We start from the raw sequence: 24,952 nt of genomic DNA, 5'->3' as shown, positions 1-24,952 counted from the left end.
AGAGTGACTTTACTCAGACATTGCTCCATGATCCAGCACTGGCACAATAACAGAAAATCAAGTGGCAAATGCTCCTTCTGGAAGTGTATTTTCTAGGATGGGGACTGAGTTTGAAAGCAGAAGGTTGTTTCTCCTAATGGATCCACACAGAAACATCCATGGTGGCATCAGGAGCCCATTATACACTGAGAGAGATCAGTGGTGGGCAGAAGTCAGGGGAAGGTGGAGATCAGCTCCTCCTCCCCAATCACATGCATTGACATAAATAATGTAACTCATACTCTGGCTGTCTTTACAGATATAAAGGTGTGTTGGGAACATGGACCTTTACCAGACAATAGTTGTAGTGCCAGGTGTTCTGGTAACTCATTTGACATCTGAAACCTATGGTTATATGTCAGAGATATGCATATGTGGAGAGCAAAGGCCTCTTCCTACTTTGTTTTTCCTTCCCCAGGAGAATTGTAACATGATGAGCTCCTGAAGATGAAATGCTTGCACTCAAGATCTCAGGCAGAACCATACTTTAATCTCCGTATCTGAGTGGGGGGGAAAAAAGTGAAAGGAGAAACTATCAAATTCAGATGCTGTTTGGGGATCTGTGATTTGAAGCAAGGCAGGCTCACGTTTGTATCGCTTGGTCTGCCTTGTACCCAGTGGGACTGCACCACATGCCAGTGAGCTTTGAGCTTGCAGCTTTTAAAGAACTTATCAACCTAACAGAGCTGTTTGTTCAGAGCTGTTTGTTCCTATTTTTTTGAATATATATATATTTTTTTTTTCCTCTCTGTTATTTTCCTTTGGAAGACATTTAGAGGACAGGCAGACTGCTTGTCTGTCCTCCAGACAAAATCCTCTCTCTCATGGCATAAAAAGTAGTTGTCGCTCCCACTGGGAGTTCCTGTTGCTATAGTCTCTTGTATTTAATCCTTTTTTTTTTCTTTCTGCTTAATTATGTTAAGCCCCAAAACAAATAAGACTTGCTCTGACCTCAGAGTTAGAGGTCACAGCACTGAAGTGTTAAAATCTTTTCTAGAGCCCAGGCATTCAGAACTTCAGTAAAGTACTAGGAAGGCACATCTAGTGCTGCAGCAAGAAAGAACACAAAGCAAGGTGATTTGTTATTGCTTGCACAAAAGATGAAGCATTTTGCACTATTGCTCCATCTTTTTTTTTTTAACATCCCAGCCCTTCTATTATCCCCCATGTTTCTCAGCAGAGACAAGAAGGGGCTGTTGAAAGAGCTGTTGGCCATACAGCGCACATGGCGGCACGGCATATGGCATACCAATGGCTCTATTGTCAGTAGGCCCAAGGCCACAGAGGAATGAACCATTGCTGACTTGAACTGAATAGTGCTCTTGCCTAATGAGAAGGAATCCAGTGTAATTTATTCTCTCCTCCTGGGGGGGTGGGAAACAAACCACAAACCCAAAGAACTATTACATATACTTTTTTTAACCAGTTGCAGAATAAGAAAGAAAAACGACTTGTCTGATATTGATTGTATAACGTAAAGCTGAATAATTCTCTAGAGTTTTTAGAGCCATAATGGTAGAACTAATTTACATTCTGGTTCTTTTTCATACAGTCAGAAATATTAGGTGTCAGCTGAATTAGCATTTAAACTAACCGTTGTAGTCAATATAGCAGGATTAACTGCAAATTACAATCTTCAGATCACTTTTTCATTGTAATTTGTCCATTGTGAGATTTTGGCCAGTTCAATAGATGTTTTGTTTAATACAAAAAAGTTCCTTTTCATCTAGAATACAGCTAAATTCCACTGTAAGAGACATGGTCAGCTGGTATAAAGCTGTATCAGCTAAATCCATGCTTAAATATACCTAACAGAGACTTAATCTTAACTGAAATGTATTTTTCAGCTGGAATAACTGAACATAATTCTAATAAAGTTTTTTTTACACACATCAGTTGTGCTGCCTTTTAAAGCACTGTATTTGATTTTGTGATTTGTGTCTGGAGGAAACCAAAAGTGTCCAGTGAAATGTGCTTAAATGCACATATATGCTCTCTTAAACACAGTTAAGAACAACAGAGGAAGAAGAATAACAATTATCAAACACTGCATGAGGATCTTTTTTAAAAAAAGGTTACATAGAGTTTGGTTAATAAAAGGCTGAGGAACTACTCTAAAACATACGACTGCGGCTGCTCTTTCCCGTCACTAGGTCGAGCTATTACCTCAAAATGAGAAATCATCACCTTGCTGGTATTGTTACCAGAAATAGAGGCTTAGAACAAATACAACAAAGGTCTGCAATGAAATAACTAGACTGGCAAATGTAACATTTTGCAGTGTGGAAAATAAACAACTGCACTACCACGTACACTAAGCCAATTATTTTCTGTAGAAGAAAATAAATTAACAGTGAAAGTAATTTCTCACAGAAATGCACACTAAAATACAGCTCACTTCGCAGTATGTATTGGCTTCTTACTAATTCTGTCAAATCAAGTAGTACTGAACCCTTCAAATGATCACCTTGTCTCTTCATTATAGCTACTTTGTTTTTTTTCCTAGGAATTAAGTCTGAATTTTGTACAGAGGTAAACTTTTGTTATTATTGCCATCATGTAAATAGTAAAAGGAAATGTCTCTCCTCCCTGTTCTTCCCTAGCTAGAAACTCACAACAGACTTTGTAAAAATTATGTCTCTTATACATAAAAAGAGAAGAAAAAGAATCGTAATTAGAAAAAGTGAAGAAAACCAAAACCAGAAGAAAACCCGAAGAGAAGAAATCCAATTCTAAAGGAACACAAAATGCCGTATCAATTAAAGATTAAAAGAATTAAACAATTAATGATTGCAAAGTAGAAGAGTTCTGCATTGTAATTCTTACGGAAAAATACTTCATCTCTTACAACAGATGCCAGATAATGTGGGTATTTCTACTAATTTAACATGATAGTTTCCAATATTCCCACATTTTAATTAAGCTTTGTTGTTGTGTGTGTGTTTGGGGTTTTTTTTGTTTGTTTTTTTGTTGGTTCATTGAGGCTTTTTTCAAAAAAAAGAAGCATGAGCCAACTAAAATCTTCTATCAACTCTTATAGAAATACAATTATACAAGAATGATACTTTATAGCAGCATTACTTTGAATCTCATTTTAACTGACAATGATCCCCTGAACCTCTTTGCTTTTGCCAAGAACAAGACAGACAAAAGAATGTATCCACAAGTGTTGGCTACACCTCAAGCTGTTCTGAAATGCACCTCTTTTATTAGAGGTTTTATTATTTGAGAATTTATTATTTTCTTATTATTGTAGAATTTGACAGAGAAAATATTTGCACTTGACCTGGCTAACTTTTAAGGTGCATGCATGTGTAAAACAAACTGAAATATACTTATCTATACAGCAATATCTCAGTAACAAGAATAAGAGAACTATTTTTCTTAAGTGCTTAAGTAGGTTTTGGAAGGCCATTTCTCTAGATAAATCAGGTCCAGAAAGTACATTCAAGTATGGGAGGCTAATTATTAGCACACTCATCAGTGTGATAAATGTCCATGACAAGTAGCCTTCCTTGAGATAATCTCTAGGCATGGTTTACAGAGTGACACTTGCCAAGAGCTATTTTTCAAGCACGATAAGGAGAAGACTGAGGTGTCACTCCACCCACAGCACAGTGCTCCATAGGGATCCCAGCAGACGTCCTGACCCGTCAGTGCCCTGGTGTGCCTTCCCACTGCGTCCCACAGCACTCAAAAGGAGCATAATTTTCTTAGTTCAATGATAGGAAAACCTCTTTCCGGTGGGCTGCAACACAGCCCTCAACTTACTTTGAACTGGAAAATTGTAAAATAATTATGTCAAAGAATGGTTCCTGGCACTGTTTCATCCATAGAAATACAGATTTAGTACAGAGCACTCTGAAGTAGGCTTAGGGGCAGCTCTGTACACAGGATAGAAACATTGGGGGAAGTGCTCTTCTTGCAGAATTTCCAGAATGATAACTTCTTACAATTTGTCTGGTATTTCCAATCAAAATCCAAAGACATTTAATATTCTTTGATTTCGGTAACAAACAAAACCCCTTTAGTTCAAATTATTTTAAAGTGTTCTTTAAACAATAACATTTTAAGCAAGATCTGGTGATTGATTTCTTATACTGCCACTCCAAATGTATAACTCAAGTTTCTGGCACACTCTGAATTATAATCTGTAAGCTGACAATGGCTTGTTTTATGTCAAATATTTGTTGCAAGCACCTCTGGCTGACACAAATAGCAGTGTAGAGATTGTACATTGTTTAAATGCAAACAGTACTTCTAACTTCACAGATCAGTAATGTGTATTATTACACAGCAATTCCACTATTGTTTGTGCAAGAAATATAGTGAGTAAAGTTCCGTATCATAACAGGATATCAGACTTTGAGCCAGCTGGTGTTCTTATGGGTAAAAGGAAGGTGCGGTAATATGCTTCAGTTCAGAGAACCCTCTTTATTATACCTGGCACAGTAATCAAACAGATTACAGTTCAGGCGAATTAGTTTTACAGCTCTGTAGATGGTTCTGATTGTTCTAGGACACCACAGCACCAAATTACTGTGTCCTGTCTCAAGTCAAGTAGACAAAGGTGTGGTGGTAAACTGAAAGTCCGTTCCCTTTCTTGAAGGCCTTTGTTCTGCTCTGGGAATTAGGGTAGGTGTGGATAATACTTGTACTTGGTCTGGTCCAGAGTGCCTGCAGCTACAATTTGTGCATTCACAAGCTGACACAGAATGGGTAATAGGTTCTTTAGAGAAGAATGGTGTCACTGAATCTGAACGGTCAAGTTAGTGGGTTTTTTTATAAATAATACTAAGCAAATAAGGCATTACATTTAAACTGGCTGTCTGACCAAACAGGAGTGACCAGAGAACACAAAAGTAGCTTTCAGTCAAAATATATGAAAACTACTTATTAATATATATTTTTATGGTCTTGCTGATGGTCCATAAAAGTAATGGCATAAACAGAGTCAAGATAAGACAATTTAAAACAGAACAAAATGTTAAGAAAACAAAACAGTTATGAATGGAAATATGTAGAATTTGGTACAATAAAACTGGTTCCTTGTCAGCCATTAGCATGTAGAAAGGTGCTTACAGAAGGAAATCCAGTTTCACCACAGATATTTATTAGATATCCAATTAAATCTTTAAATATTATGTGTATAGTCAATCACCTGCCAAATCACACAGCCTCACAACAGCTGTAGTATTTTACCTTCCACCTTAGGTTTGTGTCAGCTTGCTTCTTTAGAAACCTGGTTTCAGACTCCTGCACATGGAAATGAAGACAGTTGAGAGCAGTAGCTGACCTGTGAGTGGGTTTTTATGGTTAGCACATACTCTGGAGCACTCTCTGGAGGGCTCAGGTGTGAAGATGCCCAGACAGGTACCTCACAAAGCCCTACCTAGTCATGAGTAAAGAGATCAGGGTCCTGCTACCCTGCTTTTGCCCTGCACCTCTTGAAAGCATGCAGGAAACAGTCTTTCTGTTGACGAGGGCTACCTCTCCTAGGTAGTGAAAGATCTCATTTTTTTGTATATACCAATGTGAAGACGAAATTTACTTCTTTACTTTAAAATTAAATTACTAAAAATTTAATTTCCCCTCTCATTTGTTCCCAGCCACACATGCTGCAAGGTAAGCAATGTGAATCTCATTGCCATATTAGCATTATACCAGTGTGTCTCTCATCACTGCTGGGCTTTCTCAGTGGCAGAGAGTCTCGGGTAGAAGTAGCACATTTATACAGGAAGGGATTGTGGTGAAGCAGATAGAATGGCTTTTCCCTCTGCATAGTCACCCAAAGGCAGTTTGTTACCCAAAGCAGTGCTGCACAGAAGGTGTGCAAGTGTGTTTGCTAGCACTGCACAGGCAGAGCAGCTCCTTGGAGGAAGTACAGCTCTCCACATTCCCTTACTCTGAACTGCCAGATTGCTCATCTGTCCACGAGTGAAATAAAAAAAAAACTGCTTGTATGTGTAGTATGTAAATGTCTCCATAAAGCGTTAAACAGCCATTACAATGTGGCCAAACGAGTCACATTTGTTAAAGCAAACACTGTGTACAGGGATATGAACAGACAAGCCATGATTGACTTTTGTTAAATTGCAGGACCTTCCGCTTTCCCTCTCTTTGAAGTTTTCCTTTCGATGTAGGCTAACAAAGGGAGTAGCAAACTGTGGAATGGGGCAGGAATGAGAAACTATGACCTGGAGCCATGTGGGACATGGGAGCTTCTCAAACCAGCACAAAAGCCAGCATCTCCTGAGTGACGGAATCGTCCAGAGAAAAAGAACTAAAAACAGACGAGGAACAGGCATACCCCCGATTGTTTTGGAGAAGGCAGACAGCAGATGAACACATAGATCTATAACCATAAAGAGGCAAAGAGGTGAACTGAACCCGCAGACAGACTGGAGGAAGGACCAAAAACCATGGGGAGTGAGGAGATAAAGTGAGATGTCAAGAGCAGTGTGTGCAGTGACCTCCATTTACAGCAACACGAGTGGCCCTCAGCATGGATCAGTTCTTTGCACATACCTGCACCTCAGTCCTTCTAGAATAAATCAATAAAACCTCTACCTAGTACTGCAAACCTCCATTAACTTCCCACTGTTTGCAAAATGCTACCCTTTGGTTACTTTGCAACGTGAAACACCTTTTAAATCTATAATCCCTCTTCACATTTAATAGATTTTTTCCTAAGGAAAGATACGAAGGGAGAAACGTCACGGATGTTAAAAAGGTAGGCAGCATTAGCACACGGAGATAAGGAGCAATTTCAGAGGGTTCAGTTACCTAGCAACGTCCCTTGCAGTTGCCTAATGGTATTTTGGAAGTGCAGAGGCTCCAGACCGGCTGAAGTGCAGGGAATGAGTGGCTGGAAAGCAGCGGAGCTCCGCAGCCCGGCCTGAGCACACGGCACGGCCGCTCCCAGGCAAGCCCAGGCACACAGGAGCAAGGTAACGCGATAAAAGGGTGCAGGGATAGCCCTGCCCGGGCATTTCTTTCCTAAAGGTGTCTGAGGAGGCAGAGGAGGCACCGCCGCCAAAACATCTCTCCGCTTACAAACCTTTAAGTGGTCAAGGGGAGGTGACGCTCTTTGCTCTCCCGTGCCCTGGCATGCTCTCCGCTTTCCGCCCTGTGCCGCTTTCCACCCACACACTTCATCACCCTGACCAAGCGCCGCGGGCGAGCCGGTCCCCGCCCTCACGCTGCAGCTCTAGCCCGGGGCACTCGCCCTCACGGGAGGCGCGGGATCTACTCGCCACCTGGCCCCGACGACGCGGCCGCGCTCCCAGTGGAGCGGCGGAGACACGACGGATCCCGACCCCACGCGTGACTCGCGTCCCGGAGGCCGCGGTTCTCTCTCGCGCGCGCCCCCCAGCGGCAGCGCCGCCCACTGCGGCCATGCGCGCGCAGCGAACCCGAGTGAGCGAACAAGCTGCCACGCAGCGGACTGCGCGCGGCGGACAAGGGTTAAACGCGCGTGCCGGGGCAGGCCACGCCCCCCCGGCGTCCGCCACCCAATGAGCGGGCGGCAGGGCGGGGCCGGTTCGGCCCCGCCAGCCCCGGGGCTGCGCAGCGCGGGGCAGCGGGATGGTGCCGCCCGCGGCCGCGCGGGGTGGCGGCCTACGCTGCGCGCAGCCAACGGCTGCCTGCGGACCGCGCCGCTGAGCGCGCGCCGGGCCCCGCCGGCCGGTGCGGTGACGTGAGGTGAGCGGGCGGCCGGGCCGCGGCGGCGGGATCCGGGCCGCGGCGGCGGGATCCGGGCCGGGCCGTCATCGGGGGGAGGCCGGCGGGCAGGGCCGCGGGCAGGACCCTGCGGGCAGCGCACCGTCTGGGGAGGCGACGTGAAGGCAGGTGCGGAAGGTGCCTCCCTGCGGTGACGGGGCGAGAGGAGGCGGTCGGGGCGGTGCGAGCGGTGCCCGCGGGAGCCGCGGTTGCGAGAACAGCAGGTGGCTGGCAGGTCGCCGGGGAAGACGAGGCTCTGAGGGAGACAGAGCCCCAAGGACGGAGCCAGGTGTCTTCTGGAGGGGGAATCCCTCGCTGCTCCCCAGCCATAGCGTTCTGCTTCTTTTAACGGGAACTTCCTGGATTGACGTCGCAGTTCACTAACAACTAGGTTAGTAGAGGTCTAAGCTGTGCTTTGTACGTGCTCACTTGTTGCTGAATGAGGGTGTCAGCGTTTGGAACGAGGAAGGAGATTACCAAGATCTTTCTTCCCTCTCACCTGTGCTGTGGATTGTTACACACCTTGTTTCAACGCTGTTACTGTCCACCTGTACCAAAATACCTGGCTTTTGTTGTCTGTATTTTTGGATAGAACAGCAAAGAGTTTTGGATGAAAAAAGTTCCTCTCTAAATATTTATAACATTAGGGTTTTTTTTTTTAATGAAAAATGTAATCTGTGCTTAGTTGATAGGAAACTGCAGCAGTTCACAGTAATCCTTGATGCAGGCAACGTTAGCAAATGTACAAGTGTTTTGTATATAGCTTCATTTTAGAAGCGTGTGAATACGTACACATGAAGCTTCTAGAAATCATGGGATTTGGTGAGTAGAAGACCTTTCTTGGGCATTGCACAGCTAACTGTTTTCTACAGTTTGGCTTTAATTATTCTGATGTGTTGCTTGACTCTTAAGGACATGGTTGTAGTGATCAATTTCAATATTAGTTACATAGCCCTCGAGGCACATTTGCAGTCTGTTTCATGCTGGGTCCTCAGAGCTTCCCCCTCACTTAGTAAGTAAAGGATATGTGGAAAATGCAAGCTCTGTGTGTGCTAGCCATATATCTAATTCTTTATCATTATTTTCATTATTTCTCGTAATCTTAAAGTGATGAAACATGTACAAAAATATCTAGAGTTTGGTCCCGCATTCTGTAAATTCGAAAATCTCAGATTTTTTGTTGAACGTGTTTCCTCTTGAAACAAGTTCCAGAAGTTATATGGTCTTATGGTCTATGGTCTGAGTTTACCTTTTTTTTTTTTTTTTTTAGAGAGAGAGGTGGTGAGGTGCTGCAAGCTCCAGTATCATATATTCCTGTTGCATGGGGATTCCCGAAATTTGCTTTGGATTAGGAGGGTGACCTTAATCCTTGTTGGAACAGCAAGCAGAGGGAGAACTTTGTTTCTTGTTTTAGATCAATGTGTTAAAAGGCTTATCTTTAGGACTGCGCAGGCATGGGGTGGGGGGGGGTGGGTCGCCCCTTTAATCTCATCAGAGGAGGCAGCCCTGGTTCTGTCACTGGACACCCACTGGCCCCATTGCATGGGTATGACACATGTCAAGATAAGTCAATAGAAGGGCTCTCTGGAACAGTTTACAAGACTGAGCGGCGGTAACTACCTACAGAATATGAGGCGTATTGTGGGTTGCAGGAGAAGAGCATCTTGTGACTGTGTAAAACTTATTATGGGATGCTTAGGGGAGGGACTAAAGGGAAGGAGCAAGGTGGTTTGAGGAGGAACAAGTGTAGGCAAATGGAAGATAAGGGGATAAAGGACCTGGTTACTTGTGAAACCAGTGGCTGGTCAGTATGTTTGGCCATGTCCTGTGCCAGATTACCATACCTGCCCTTTTTCCCCATTAAGCTCAATTTCTGACTGTTTTCCTGGATCAGGGGACTCTGTGCTATGTTCATGTATGTGTACTGAGGTCTAAGTATCAGGAACTAGAGTGATAGCATAAGTTGTAGGGACCTCTGTGTCTGGTATGCCAGCAGCTGGAGAGACTGGAGTAAGTGAGTCTCAACACCAGCAACCAGAGTGGAGACTATGAGTCATAGAGGCTTGTGTGTCTGGAGTACCAGTAACTGGAGAGATTGCAGGGCCTGTGTATTGTCTTCACAAGCATGCCAGTGTGCGATTGCTACTGAATATCATGCAGGGCTAGCCAGTGAGTTGGAGAAGAGGCCTGGGAGCCAGATTGTGAGGCAGCTCTAAGTGTGGGACAGGTACTAGTGACATCAAAGGGTCTTCAGTTTGGCAATATGAGAGTCCAGGAGGTCCAAGCCAGCTACTGGAGGGACTAAGATTGGGCGTGGTTTTGGGGGCTCATTTGCATGTGTGTCTCTGGGCGAGGCAACTGGAGACAGAAGGATCCGAGGGCCAGTTCTGTGCAGGCTGAATGTCTAAGGCTGTTTACTGGTGGATACTGGTATGCCTGTGGGGACCTGTGTGTGTGAATTTCTGGATGAGGAGGTCTGTACCGGGATCCAGAGTGGGGCTGTGGGAAGGCTGAGGATTCAGGGTTGGTTTCTGGATAGACTGAGTGTCTGAGGCCAGTTACTGGATGGATCCCCATTGTCTGTATTCCCCACTAATGGAGTTTTGTCCTGATCAGCATAGGCCAGACCATATTTATGTTTGCATGAACACTGTTTTTAGCTGTGTTGATCTGTGTGGTCAACCATGTGTATATGCACGTTTGCATGTGCAACTGTGGGAATACGTCCTCAGCCTTGTCACTGACTGGACCTGGGGATGTAGCGTTGCAGCAGCCTTGTCTCCATTGGGCTGTGGAGTTCAGCAGGCCCTAGCACAGGAAAATTACTTTTCCTGTAGAGTTTGAAGATGCAGAAATCATTGACTCTCAAAACTTAGATTTGGAGCCGAATCTACAATGACTGTTAATTTGTGAGAGATTTTTGAAACATTTGTTGGTCTGCTTGATGTGAATAGACTACCTACATGAATATCTAGATAGATACATTTGTTTAAGATGCCATGATAGACCAGTGGAACATAAATTAAATTTAAACCTAGGGTTTTGTTGTAGGTGTTTTTTTCTAAGTAGTATCTGGTTTTGAACATGAGAAGTAAAAGTAGAAATAGGAATAAAAATGGGGATCATTTAGTGACCTGGTAGGTTTTGCACTTACCTTTTCCCTCTCTGTATGTCATAGTCATAGCATCACAGACTGGTTTGGATTGGAAGGGACCTTTAAAGATCGTCTAGTCCAACTCACTGCCATGAGCAGGAACACCTTCCAGTAGATCAGGTTGCTCAAAGCACTGTCCAACCTGACCTTGAACACTTAAATGTCTCGCATGTCTTGCCCCTGAATGAATCACAGTATACAAAAGAATGTCAACAAAGAGTCTGAGTGAAGATGCTTATCATAAGAACTGACCTTCCTGTTAGACATTTTCTAGTTCTAGTCTAATTCTATAGCATTCAGTTATTTTTACTGGCAAGTTCAAGGGCTATACTTATGTCAAATATCATGATAATATAAAAAATGAATATTTCTGTCCTGTTTACTGTTGGAGTTCATGAACATGTAGATACACTCACATGTATACAGTGGTCCAGTCTGTTGATATAAAATTGATAGAACAATGAGCAGATTATTTTAAATTGAAAACTGTAACTAGGGGCATTTCATTTCAGCTGTGAAGTACAGCTTCAGCATCTGTCCCTATCTGCTCCCAGAAATCCTCTTTGCTTGTGGAATACTGTCCAATCAACTTCTGATTTCCAAATGTGATGAATGTACTTTTTTCTCTTTTAACATTTCCAATACACTTAAAGTTTTGTTTTGTTCTGTTTTGTTTTGTTTTGTTTTTCTAATTTAACATAGCTCTATAGTTTAAAAAGCAGCAGTTATTTTTAAGTGGGTTTTTTTCTCTCCAAGCAAGAGTAATTTTAACAGCTGTTAGAGCAAATAACTGAAATTGTATGGCGAAGAGACACCAAATATTGAAAAGTGGAACAATGGGGACCTTTTATTCTAGAATGTGCTGTAGCTACACTGTGTGCATGCATGGATTTTTTTTCCCCTTTTAATATACTGAAGGAAGCCATTGTTTCCTTCTGACCCTCTCCCCTTGTGTATTGCAAATTTTGAGGGGACTTTGTGGTGATTGATGGGGAAAGTGAAAGCAAAAAAATTATAATTTTAGAACAGTGGATACTTTTCAGTGTCATAGGCTGCTTTGCATATAGGCTTTTTCTTAAGTGTGCAATGTTTTTGGGTTTTTGTTGTTACTGTATTTTTTTGGAAAGCACCTGATCTAAGTCCTCATATTTTCTTCCCAAGTTAGTGGCATGTAAGACCATAGAAATAAAGCTGGAAACCAAGTCATTTTTTTCAAGGCCTGTGTCACAAATGATAATGCAGTCCATTTTATACTTGTGATGTCTAAAGGCAATTTTTAGTATCCATCAAAATGTAATACTGAATTGAGGAAAGACAATGTATGATTAAAAAATTGTATCGTGCTTTTTAATATTAAAGCTTTTCAGCTCCTTATCAACCACAGTTATATGAATTTGAGGCAGCCTTTAAGTTTGTTTATTTTGTGCTTCAAGTTGTTTCCAGTTTTCTTTTGTTTGTCTATCAGTGTGGAAAGAAAAGGATATCACGTTAGAGCTGCTTTGCTCTCAAATGATGTAGATCTACATGTGTGCAGTAAATATGATTTCTAAAGGTGCCAACCTAACAGTATGCACGCCTGTTTTCTGTCCTCTCTGCTCTCCGTTCAGGAGAGCACTCAGACAAACAGAAAGCTGTTATTTGGAGTGCATGTTGCTGCAAAGTGATTCATGCAGCTTGCTTGGAGACACTCTTTTCCAATAGACTCTGCATAGCCAGCAAGATAAGAGCTTGCAGGCTAAATGAGTTGTTCTGATGGCTGTAGCTCTTTTACGATCAATGGTTTTCATCGGCGCTCTGTACATTCCATCATTTTCTTTTTTTGGCTCCCTGACTAACTAAATTGGGTTCTGCCCATTGACATTCAGAATGATCCTAATGGAAGAAACATCATCAACTTATTTGTAAGGCTCTGGCTTGAACCCAGCATATATTTAACAATCCATGTTTTTCTAGTTTAGTCATGAATTATTAGAAAATATCTCAGCCCTTTGCAAATATGAAAAGATCTTAAGCCTCAACAACCTGAAATTGGTTTGCAAGTGTTTAATATGTAAAAATTCACCCTTGTTTTGGATGTATAAAGCTTACTTTATGCAGGCGTAGATGCTGGTTTTGTTTAATTTTATAAAAATGGTCAGCCAAGTCTTTTTAAGGAGCAAAGATTTTTTTTTTTTTCCTTCTCTTTTTTTTTTTTTTTTTTTTACTACTGGAATACAAGGCTTTTGATGTGTAGAAGAGGCCTTGAGGCTGATGCATTTTCTTTTCCTCCCAATGCCTTTTAAAAATGGATGTTTCTGTATGAAAATTCAGTTGTTGTCTTACTCTTTATTCTGGAAATCTGTCCTCAGTACTTCCTAAAAGTAGAAGGAAAACTGCCCTGCTTTGGGAGTTGATTTGCTTTTATAACTCTTCAAACTCTGTTTGTGTTTGACAACTGTTAAAGAATTCCTGTAATATAGTTACTCCTGGAGTCTAAGTACATCTTATGACCATATTGTATCTCGACCTATAGGTTGCCTTTGATAATCTTTTAGCTTTATAAAAGTCTTAGGTATTACATTTTAAAGTGCAGATTTTTTGGGACGAAGAGAATAAAAAAGTGAACATATATTACAATTTTATAATTAAGTTATTGCACTTCATACATTCTTGTCTAAATGCAATGAATGGGGTTTGTATGTACAGTCACTATTGCGATTCATGACTGTCATTTATAATTTTAAGCTAAAGAGTATATGGTCAGCCTTTTGCACTAAATTTATCGTGTGGTTGTACAATTTCGTACGAATAACATTCTGTGATTCTGTGAGTATTTGCACTGCTCTGGTCCAGGGGAGCTGAATCTGAGCTAGAACTGAGATCTCTACTTCCAGAGATTTAGTCCTTGGTTTCTTCCTATGGTTTTAGCTTTGATTTGTGTGTTAAGCAGTTTTAAGCTTAATGTATTTTTTCCTTTGTTTTTGACAGTGTATTACCTTCAGGAGATGGCCTCTTCTAAGTCTTTGATGAACCTTCTAACCTTCACTTTTGGATCAGCAATAGGATTTTTTGTATGCTATCTTCTGTTCAGCATTATACTAGAAGAACAGGTTAAGATCCAGCCTCATATCCTTCACAATGATCCACATGGTCAACACTCAGCAGATATCGATAACAATCAGCTGCAAGGACAAATGAATTTCAATGCAGACTCTGGACAGCATAAAGGTATTTTTTTACACCTGACTAATTATGTAATATGCCTCCTTTTTATGCATTGCAAAGTGTTGCTTTCTTCACTGCCAAGAATGTGTATGAATAATTTTCTTTCACTTTCGCAATGTTCAAGTTGCATCTAAATAACCTGGCTCTCCTGAGGTCTACTGAATGGTGGTTTTCATTGTTTATGTTTTCATTACAGTAGTGATTTTTGTCCTTAGAGCCCAACTGTTTGTCCAGCATTGTATCCAGACTTGTTTGGAGCAGGAACTTATCAAATGAACTATTGATACCAAATAGTGGTTTTGCTAAGCAGATATATTTGCTAGCACTATAGATGTGACTGAATTGCTTTTTAACTTTAAGAAGCTAATTTTGGACCACTTCTAATTTTTGATCTAGCCTTTCAAATAAAGCTAAAAAAAGAAAGAAATTAACTTTTTGATGTGATTAATAGAAGTTGGAAATGAGGTGGGAGGGCAAAGGGGTCACTGTGGGCATTGTTTGCCAAAGTGATCATGCAGCAGTCCAAACACAGGTTTCTGTTCCCAGTCAAAACCGGGGAAATTCTGTTGTACTCTCTCTCTCTCTCTTTTTTTTTTTTTTTTTTTTTTTAAGAAGGTAGACCCTTCTAATATTTCAGGCATACTTTTACATTTTACACATCTCATTAATTTAATCCTAAATACAGATAGTGTCCGAGTTGGGACAGTTTGGATGAGAAAAAATGCACTCTAATGCATTTGCTGAAGAAGGTGTTAATTAGTAATTTGCTATTTAAACTGAAAGAAATCTGCTCTATCGTTGCATAAAGCGTAAGCAGGACTATTTTAGGATCAGTTATGCAGATATCACTCTCCATGGAATATTCTTTTACATGAGTTAAAATCACTTGGTATGTATCAAGTGAAAATGTTTCTTTGAGGGAGATTAATGTTCTGGCATCTTGGCAGACGTTACAATACGCACCTCAAATAACTGTCTATTCTGATGGATTGTCTGTAAATAAAAACATTTTAGCACAACAATAATACTAGTTTCATAGTATCCTAGCTTATTTAATCTGATTTTTTTTTATAAGTAAGATGTAACTTGATTTGGTGATAAGTTATTTCTTTCTGGCATACCATCTGCTTTCTTCTTCCAGAATACGTTTCTATTTTAGGGATATTTTTTAGATTTTGTTAGTTAACATGAATACGTATAACAGAGCTTATTAGCTTTTTGACCTTTCTGTGTTGTAATCGTTGTGTTCATTGTGAATGGCAAGATATTTGGCTTTTTAATTCTCATTAGTCCTCTGACACCATAAAGAGGTTGCCTCTACGCAGTTTTTCTGTACAAAACAGGGTTTTCTAAAGCCATACTTCTCCGAACAGATACCCATTTTGATATGACTTTTATGCTCTTCTTTATCCTATGAAGTTGAAGTAACTTTAAGAATTTTAGTTTCCTGGATTTGGGAGTTTTGTTTGTTTTCTTCCTAAATCTAACACTAATTTCATTAAATGGCACATATGGAAGCAAACGTCTCTTCTCTCTCTGCATGTCTTTTCTGATCTAGAAACAGAATGTCTGGGGAGAGGTTGCTCTTACTTTTATTTTGCAGTCTAGTCTAATATTGTTTTGGAACTTTACTCTTTTTTTTTTTTCAGATGAGAATAAAAATATTGCAGAGGGGCTGTATCAGAAGGTGAGAATACTCTGTTGGGTTATGACGGGACCTCAAAATCTAGAAAAGAAAGCCAAGCATGTTAAGGCCACTTGGGCCCAACGTTGTAATAAAATACTTTTTATGAGCTCTGAGGAAAACAAAGACTTCCCAACTGTGGGCCTAGAAACCAAAGAAGGCAGGGACCAACTGTACTGGAAGACTATTAAAGCTTTTCAATATGTATATGACAATTATTTTGATGATGCTGATTGGTTTATGAAAGCAGATGATGATACATATGTTGTCTTGGACAATTTGAGATGGCTTCTTTCAAAATACAGTCCTGAACAACCAATATACTTTGGAAGAAGGTTTAAGCCTTATGTGAAACAGGGCTACATGAGCGGAGGAGCGGGATATGTTCTAAGCAAAGAAGCTCTGAAGAGATTTGTTACTGCATTTAAAACAAACAAATGCTCTCACAGTTCCTCTATTGAAGACCTAGCACTGGGAAAATGCATGGAGATCGTTAATGTGGAAGCAGGAGATTCTAGGGATACAAATGGTAGAGAAACCTTTCATCCATTTGTTCCAGAACATCACTTAGTCAGAGGATACCTACCAAAAACATTCTGGTACTGGAATTATAATTATTATCCTGCTGTAGAGGTAAGTCCTTAGGAACCTTGTACCCAATTTTATGAAGTACATCTTATGATGTGTTTGGACATGTATGATGTGTGAGTTAGCAGATTAATAGCAGCTCAATATATTTTAGAAAATAAGATTTTGTTGTGATATACTGTGATACACCTGTGTGTAAATGTGTTAAATATACTAGTCATTAACTAAAAGTTCATGTGAAGAACTTAACATTCCAGAAGAGCTAGCAAATCTTAAATTATTATTGCTGGTTTGCTGTGTTCTGTGGACAGCAAAAAATGATGAAACCTTTTTGACATGTTTGTCTAGTGTCACCACTACTACCATCCTTGCAAAGTTATTGTTCTGTTTTGTTCCCTCATATCTCACACACAGTGTCTGCAGCTTCTCTTCCAGCCACCCAATGCCCTGTGTGCAGTGAGAAGCAAGACCAATGTGGTTCATTCTGAGTTGTGTGTGCTGACTGCACAGACTGGCTCAAACAGTGTGGCTTAGTTACATTAAAGCCTACTGAAAGCAAAGGTGGCACTGATACACCCTTATCTTCTGCCCCACTGCAAACTTTGCATAAAACCTCTAAAAAGAGATGTAATTGTGAGACTTGCTCATGATTATGGTTGGTTAAAACTGGCTCAGAGATTCCCAAGTTACTGGAGTGACCGATGGGTAATGGCATGTACGAGTGTACTGTCCACTAGTGTCCACTCCCTTCAAATGGAGATGTGTTGCAATATTTTTGTCACTGATAACCGTGTGCAGGTTTGCCTAGTAGCTGCCCTGCCCTCACTTCTTTGTTGAGCATTGTTAAATTGTACATGTAAGTCAATCCCATTGAAAAGATTATGAAAGAATGAACGTTGTCTAGACATGAAATAAAAGCATGACCCATACAAGGAAGTATGATAGATTTCCTTAAGTAGCTTTATTGGACTCTTGTCTACCCTCTATAGAAATGGAGGCAAGCGTGAGAGCTGGCAAAGATTTTTTAAAATATTCTTTTGTTGTAGCAACAAAAATGACATTTACAAGATGAAACATTCTTACTGCAAGAACTTAAGATTGTCCTTTGTGTTTGGCATCTGAAATCTCCAGTTTCCAAAAAAAAAAGGAAAAGGGGGGTTAGGGCACTACTGGAAGTTAAAACGATCTGAAGGTATTCTGCAATGTAAACTTTGATAATATAATCTGTAATATGGCTTCTTTTTTAAGATTATAATCTCACTTTTAAAGGTTTTATTTTTCAGCAAGCTTTGAGATGAGCATGAGTAGTCAAAATCAAGGATAAAATGTGGGATTTTTTACAGTGAAGCTGGAGAAAAGAAGCCTAGTTCTTCAGTAGGCTTTTTTCATTGTAAAGCATCTATTTTTATACTTGTACTGAGCAGTTAGAGCATTTCTGTAGCTTAAAACTGTTATGATACTGTATTTAGTGTCTCAGGATGCAGCAGCTTTAGCTGTGGTTGCACTTCATGGTTGGCTGACCTGTGGACAGTTACATCCGTGACTGACATAGTGATGGTGGGGATCCATAATGGAAACTGCATATTTGATCCTGTCCTGTCATATTTGTGTTTGGATAGAGACTACTTCCTCTGGTATCGAAACCAATCAATACTGGTTAAACTTAGTATTGAAAAAAATAAAAAAAATAAAATAATAATAATAATAATAATGTAACAGTTGTTCTCTGCAATTCGTTTAAATGTTGACTCTTAGTTCAAATTAGAGATGGAATATTAGCAGCTCTGCAGTCAAGTTTGTTAAAAGAAAAACAGCACAGAACTCTCTTCCAGAAAAGTGCTCTCAACACTAAATTTGATCTAGTAAAAACAAGTTGTAACAAATGTATTAACAAAATGTTTAATCATGTCAATGAAATTAATAAACTTAAAAAAAAATAGTTCCAAAATTATTTGTTACAGCTTCCTATATGTAGGGAGTCAGATACTGACAATTTTTACAAACTGTATAATGTGTGAACACAAACCCAGAGGTGCCTGCGCACACACTGATTTGGCTTATATACTCTGGATGGATGCTGTCATGAATAACAAAAATTTATTGCTTTGTATATAAATTCCATGCATTTAAACCTTCTTGCTGCTGCTTGTTTGGTTTTTATTAAACACCAGCATAAAAAAAATAAGTATGGAAAAGCAAAAAACCTCTGACATGAGGGCAGCTAGCTTTTTTGCCAACTTGATTATAGAAACACAGGACTTTGCGCAACTTTACTTTAGAAATGTGCTTTGGCAGATACATGTGATACATTTTGCTTGCCTGTCCCTAAGTTTAGAAGTATATGTATGACTGATGATAGTGAATTTCTTACCATGAAGTCAAGTATATGTTTGAATTCTTTCTGGATCTTTCATCCAGGGCAAGCTTTGCAATTCTTACTGACTATTTTTGACTTGTTTTGTATTTTAGGGTCCCGGATGCTGCTCTGATCTAGCAGTTTCATTCCACTATGTCGACTCCATTACTATGTATCATTTGGAATATTTGATTTATCATCTCCGTCCATATGGATATTTGTATCGGTACAATCCTGATTTGGCAAAGAATCCAGAAGAGCAGAGCAAAAATGAAGCACTGGAGGATAATCAAAAGCTAGAGCAAAAAATATCTGAGAATTAACTGGACTTTGAAGAAAACAAAAAGAAGCCAGTACAATGAATAAGAGTCTCCTCAAACTCCTGCATGAAGCTTGTGGACTAAAATTACTCATGGTGATTCTTGTTTCAGAAATCAGGTTGACAGTACTTCACTGTCCGTGTACAGCAGAGGCCAGTGCTGGCTCTGACTGTTTGGGATGGTGGGACCTTGCAGCGCTGCTCATGGAAGTTTAGGGCCCTAAAGCTGTGAAATAGGAGGTTGTTCTGTTACTCTAATATCTGAAAGAATTTGTATGAAAAACATAGTGGACAAGTTCAAAGATAATCAAAGTTTACAATGCAAATAGCTTTCTAATATTAGAATATTAGAAATCAGAAATTGGATGCTGCACGGTCAAATACTTCGTGATGGCTTTCTCTAGTATTCTTGATATCTTGAAGTTACTTTCTGTACATTGCCCTGTAAGAAAGGGAGTGACATGAAAATAGAGTTTCAAGTCTGCTTTGCCTTAATGACAGACTGGTTATTATGGATAGGCAGAGATCCACCCAAAAGATTAATCTGAATTGTTTAAGAAATTGCATTCACTGCTATGAATTATTTTTAGAATTTTTAAGTCTCTGTTGAACAAACCAATATGAATTTGGATCACTACTATTTTAGGGAGAAACCCAGAAATAGTCACTGTTGTTTAAATTGCTGGGGTGATGCAAGCTGCTTATGTGTTTGCCTGTGGCTTTTTTTTTTATTAACTTATCTGTTTGGTTGAATGGGTATAAAAAGTCATCTCAGAATTTCTCAGCATAAGATAAGGTAGATGCATTTTGAAATAGAAGGTGTGATGGAGAAGAAATTTCTGTGTAAAACAGAAAGAACGGTATCGTAGCAAAGTTACAATGGCATTATACTTTTAGCCCATATTATGTTTGTTTCCATTTGCTTTTCCCATCACTATGAGATTGTGGAGTTACCTTATTCATTAAAATTTTACAGATACAAACAAGTCCTATTTTAAAGTTGCAGCAAAGCCAATTCGACTGCTTCCTTAAACATTTAGTTTATTTGGCTGAAGTACTTAATTTCTGAACATTTTGTTTTTTCTTTCACTTTTAAAAATTTTCTCTGTATCTGCTTCTTGTTACCTTTTTCAGAACAAAGTGTTAAATGATCCTTATTTGACTCTTTGAAGCTGCAGTATATAGTTATTCACGTAAGCCAGCCTGAATACAGGAGTTTTTCAAAGTGCATTAATTTTCTCCACTACTTTGAGTATCTCTGCCTTTTAACTGGAAACACTTTCTTGGTGTGGGACAAAATAGGTATTCTAGTTAATTAAATTCTAATTAAATTTTCAGAGGCCAAGCCTATGTTTTATATAGTTAACTTAAAACTTTCTGTTTTTTTCAAATTGAGTGAATAGCAGTATGGGGGGTGGGATCAAGCTTGACATGCTGTGTGTCTTTATTCCACACTTGAATAGAAATTTCTTCATCTTTTTATTACTTTTCACCTTCATCATATTGATGAATTTGGACATAACCTAATTACCTCCAGTCATTGTTTTGGAAAGGGCACATACTGGTAGCAGACAGCCTTATTTACTACTGCTGTCCTTCAGGATGTTCCTGGGAGATGATGTTACCATGTAGTACTGGAAGTTTTTTTTTTTTCCAAAGATAATTCTTGTACAGATTGGAGTTCTCTCTGTTGTCCAACAGTAGAGAGTCGTGACTTCCTTTCTGACCATTGCTCTGCAGCATGATGGCAATTACTGAAATATCTCGTGGCGTTGAAATATTACATATATTTTGTCTGCCTCAATATAGGCCAGGTTTGTATATCAGGTATTAGTTAAACACATGGTTCCTGCAGGGTTAAATCTGTTGGTCTTTTATGAGCAAGACTGCCCCTGAAGTACTGAAAGAGATATGAGCTTTATTTAATGTTAATTAACCTAAGCAGAAAATCATAGCTGCACTTGTTTAGTAAAGGAAAAAGTCTCCAGTTTACTCGAGTCAGAGGGATGGTTGTCCAGAGGAGAACAGATGGTACCACACTGAGAGGTGCTTCCTTCCGTGAGCTAAATGTTTATGCCACGTGGAGCACAAACCAGTAATAACGTGAAATCCTTATGGTCTTGTTAACTCCAGTGGCATTGTTCAAACATGCAATTAAAATTTTTTTGAATACTTAAAGAAGTTATAAAATGAAATCGAGATCCCAAATTAATCTCTTTCTAGATTCAGCCCATGTAGAAGATCTACCAAACTTGTACTGTTCCTTTATTACTGCTTTCTTCCTCAATTCATCCGTGGGGATTTAAAGTTTTTCTGCCACTACAGGCAGAGCTAATCTTGCATAGTTTCTGCAGATTTGTGCCCTGTATTTGCCCTGTGAAGTAACATCTTTTCGTCTTCGTATTCCTTACTATCCTGACTATACTGTCTTTGGGGTTTGGTTTCACTGCGCGTAAGTCTCAGATGGACAAGAGGAGTGGACAGTGAGATGTTTGAGCTCTGCACAGGTTGGTTGCTGAGGTTGCAAGTTAAACCAGCCACCACTGAGCTCACAGTGAAGCCTTTTCTCAGCAGCAGTTTTGATCATGTCTGCTGCCCAACGGCGGGGGCTTGTGCGTTTAGCAGTGTGGGGCAGGGACCTCCCTTTCCACTAAACATGCAGGACCTCAGAGCAAATGGAGAAGTAAAGGAACAAGTTCCATTTCTTGCGGGAATAAGGCTAAGAACATTCTACCTTGTGATAAATAGGTGGCCTATCTGGAGAAATGAGAGTAGTATTTTCTTCCAGCATCCATTCTTGCTTTGTTTTAAAGTGTCCTTGCACTTAGGCCTCTAAATCTATTTCTTTTGCCTCTCTAACAGCACTGCAAAGAATTTTTTTTCCTTCCAGACAAGCAAGAAAAGTATAATTTTTTACATTCTGTGATTATAACCGGAGACTGTTGTTCTTTGTTAAATGCTATTGCCATAACAATGAGCCAGTACCTCTGAAATAATTGCTTTGTATCTCACTGCCTTCAAAAGCTTTGGTAGACAGGTTGGAATGTGAGCAGTTAGTATAATTTTCATGTATAACATTACACTACAGCTAGTAGTTTGTTGTTTCACTCTCGGGTCTTTGTGCTTTGAGAAAGTATTTACTGAATTTGAGTATTTCTGCAGCCCAAGGAGGCCACTGTATTCCAGGTGGGTAGGCCTTTCTGAAGCGCAGCAACACAGGCTCTCTACACTATACAGATTATTGCTCTATGGTTTGGTTTTGTTTCTAAAAGGTTTCTTAATTTTATAAAAACTAAAAGCTTCCGTTAGGCATCTTAGTGATTCAAATGACCTATCTAAAAATTTTGAACTAATTTTCTTAAAATTACTAGGCAGCAATTGTTTGCACCTGGATATAGGAATGTCACTTACTGCAACAGAGTAACATTTTAACCTTGTATTAGGTGTTTTTTAGTTCAGAAAGAATAGGAATGCCAAGAAGTTACCCTCTAATCACTGTCTTTAATCAGATGATAGTAATTAATCTTTGCAGAAACAGACCAATTTTAACATTCCTTCACTCCCAGTTCAGTTTTGTAGTCTATATTGTTCTTATTTAAAAGGTTAAAGGCAGGTGATGTTAGCACCATCTCTCATTTTACAGATGCTCTTTTCCTAGTACCTCTTAGCTTTAAGGACACTTTATTTGTTTTGCTTTACTGGCAGTATATGTTAAAAATGACTTTTTCCTCACATATTGCCATTTGTTCTGTTAGGCATCCAGAAGTGTAAGTTTTAGTGAGTAGCTGATAGACCTCTTATAAACAGTATGGTACCTGAGCAGGGTGTTTTGTATTAGTACAACAGAAAAGTGTGGTTTATTTCTCTGATGTACCTGCTACTGATGTAGATAGTGCACGCACAGGTGAAAATAGATCTCTCAGTACAGGACCATTTGGAAAGGCGATTTCGTCCTTTTTCTGTCAAGAAAAGCTTCTGTGGAACTCCAAAAGTGTAATTTGCTTTATTTTACCATATTGTATTTAAAATACTCCACAAATATTAATGCTCTAAAAGAAATGAATATTGCTGCTGGACAGTATGCTCCACTTAAAACCTGTGAATGTTTCACTTTGCAGTTATAGGTAGTTGTGTCTCTGATGGTAGATACAAGTTGGTGACTTGTCTGGAATGATCACCATAAGGATTTGTTTCATAAATACCTTATTTGAAGTGCCTTTGATCAACTTTTAGCATCAAACTTAAGTTGAGAATTGAATAAATAAAATAAGTTATCTCATACGCAGTTCATGTCTGTCATCATTTACCCCTCCTGTATGCTAGTAGTGTAGCATAGCAGCACACTTTAGTCTAATAAAAACATTCTTAGTTTTTTCTTGGGTGGGTACAGTAAAATCAAAAAGCTTCTCACACTTGCTATGTTTCCTGTTGCTATAGTTATAGTGACAAATAGTAAGCTACCTTGAAAGCAAAAATGGTATTTTTTAAAGTGTAAAAAGAATCCTACGTGCTTGTACTAGATTCACATAAGAAGGCTGCTGTTTCTGCATTGTCCTGATTTTTCAGTGTCTCCATGTTGCTAGAGTCCCGAGCAAACTGACTATAGCTGATACTTCAAAGATGAAGCAAAACTGTTCAAAATTAAAGACTTTCTTTTTTTTAAAAGGACTTACCCTTTCAGTGAACCTCTTCTGAAAAAACAAACAAACCCAACCTGTTAAGATTTTAATGTTGTGCTTTCTAACCTAGCTTTCTGCGATTCATGCAGAATAATATTCGTCAGAAAAGAGTATTCCACTTGTGCAAAGGGGCGGTTTCTTTCCATAGGAAATGTTGGTTGTTGGACATGGGAGGCACAGGCATGGTCCAGCTGTGTTTCATTGCCTCAAGTACTGTAATAGATCCTGCAGGTGCTATTAACTTGGATTAATTAACTGTTTCATTTTGAAGTGCAGAAAGTGTGTGGTAAGCAGCCTGGCTGTGCTCAGAAGCTAGAATATTTTAGTTAAGGAGCAACAGCCAATTTGAACAGACAGTAAGATAAGAGTTACTCTGAAGTTTCAGGCATAGGTTATGCTTTTATGTGATGCTACTATAATAGATCGCTGGAGAAAAATGTATCTTTAGTATCTTTAAATGAAGGTAAGCTTTTGTAACCTGCTCACTTACAGAAAGCTTTGCCTCAAGAGAATTTTCCTGAAGTTCTCCATGCACTAGTGTGAAATAAAAATAAATGTAAGTAAATATCTTAGAGACTGTGAAGTCTGTTCTCAGCTGTGAGGAGGATAAGGTTGTGTATTGCTCGTTCCAGCTCTCACTGTGAAATGTTTATCAGTCATTCCTCCTTTTTGACAATGTTTCACTTTAATGGGACCCTTCTATGGGTTCCAGAAATTTGGTAGTGAGGGACTTATTTTGACAACTATATGAGAAATAATTGAGAAAATCAGAGCCCTGCAATGGATGTTTTCATTGTTCTACATGTAAAGTAATAATAATTTAACACAGACCTGGGAAACAGCTGGATCATGGGATCTTACTTCCAGGTGTTAGGGTGGTACTTGGCATTTGTAAAGGAAAAAGAGTTATTCAATTCAGAAATGTAGCCTGAGCTCTCAATTTTCTTCAGCTTTCTAATACATATGCCTGTAAGACTGGTTGAAATGCCAATAAAAATTGTAGAGGCGCTCTCAACACCGTTTAGTCAAAAAAAAAAAAACACGTCAGAGAGACTACAGGGTGTTTCAAAAAGATGAACCCAATTTGAAATCACTACTGTTTTGCAATAGGGTCCATCTTTTTGAAACACCCTGTACTTCTAAGTACACTCTTGTTAACACCAGAATTCAGCTCTGAGGTGGTTTTGAGCTGTGACCCACACACTTT

The 24,952-nt window shown here is 39.5% G+C and overlaps 1 protein-coding gene across 2 annotated transcripts; it reads left to right on the top strand.

Moving 5' to 3' along the window:
- Window positions 1-7,598: 7,598 nt before the first annotated feature.
- On the top strand, window positions 7,599-23,347 carry C1GALT1 (core 1 synthase, glycoprotein-N-acetylgalactosamine 3-beta-galactosyltransferase 1). Of its 2 annotated transcripts, none has more exons than XM_082045459.1 (4): window positions 7,599-7,743; window positions 13,883-14,122; window positions 15,769-16,436; window positions 18,861-23,347. In XM_082045459.1, exons 2-4 carry the CDS (start codon window positions 13,900-13,902, stop codon window positions 19,068-19,070), a joined length of 1,101 nt encoding a protein of 366 aa, XP_081901585.1. In that variant the 5' UTR covers window positions 7,599-7,743; window positions 13,883-13,899; the 3' UTR covers window positions 19,071-23,347. The 2 variants fall into 2 exon arrangements, with proteins under 2 accessions (XP_081901585.1, XP_081901586.1); XM_082045460.1 differs by lacking the exon at window positions 7,599-7,743 and adding an exon at window positions 7,756-8,152.
- Window positions 23,348-24,952: the final 1,605 nt, after the last annotated feature.

Source organism: Streptopelia decaocto (assembly GCF_964273445.1).
Source record: "Streptopelia decaocto genome assembly, chromosome: 2".
Classification (NCBI taxonomy): Eukaryota; Metazoa; Chordata; class Aves; order Columbiformes; family Columbidae; genus Streptopelia; species Streptopelia decaocto.
This window is presented reverse-complemented; position numbering and strand designations above follow the sequence as displayed.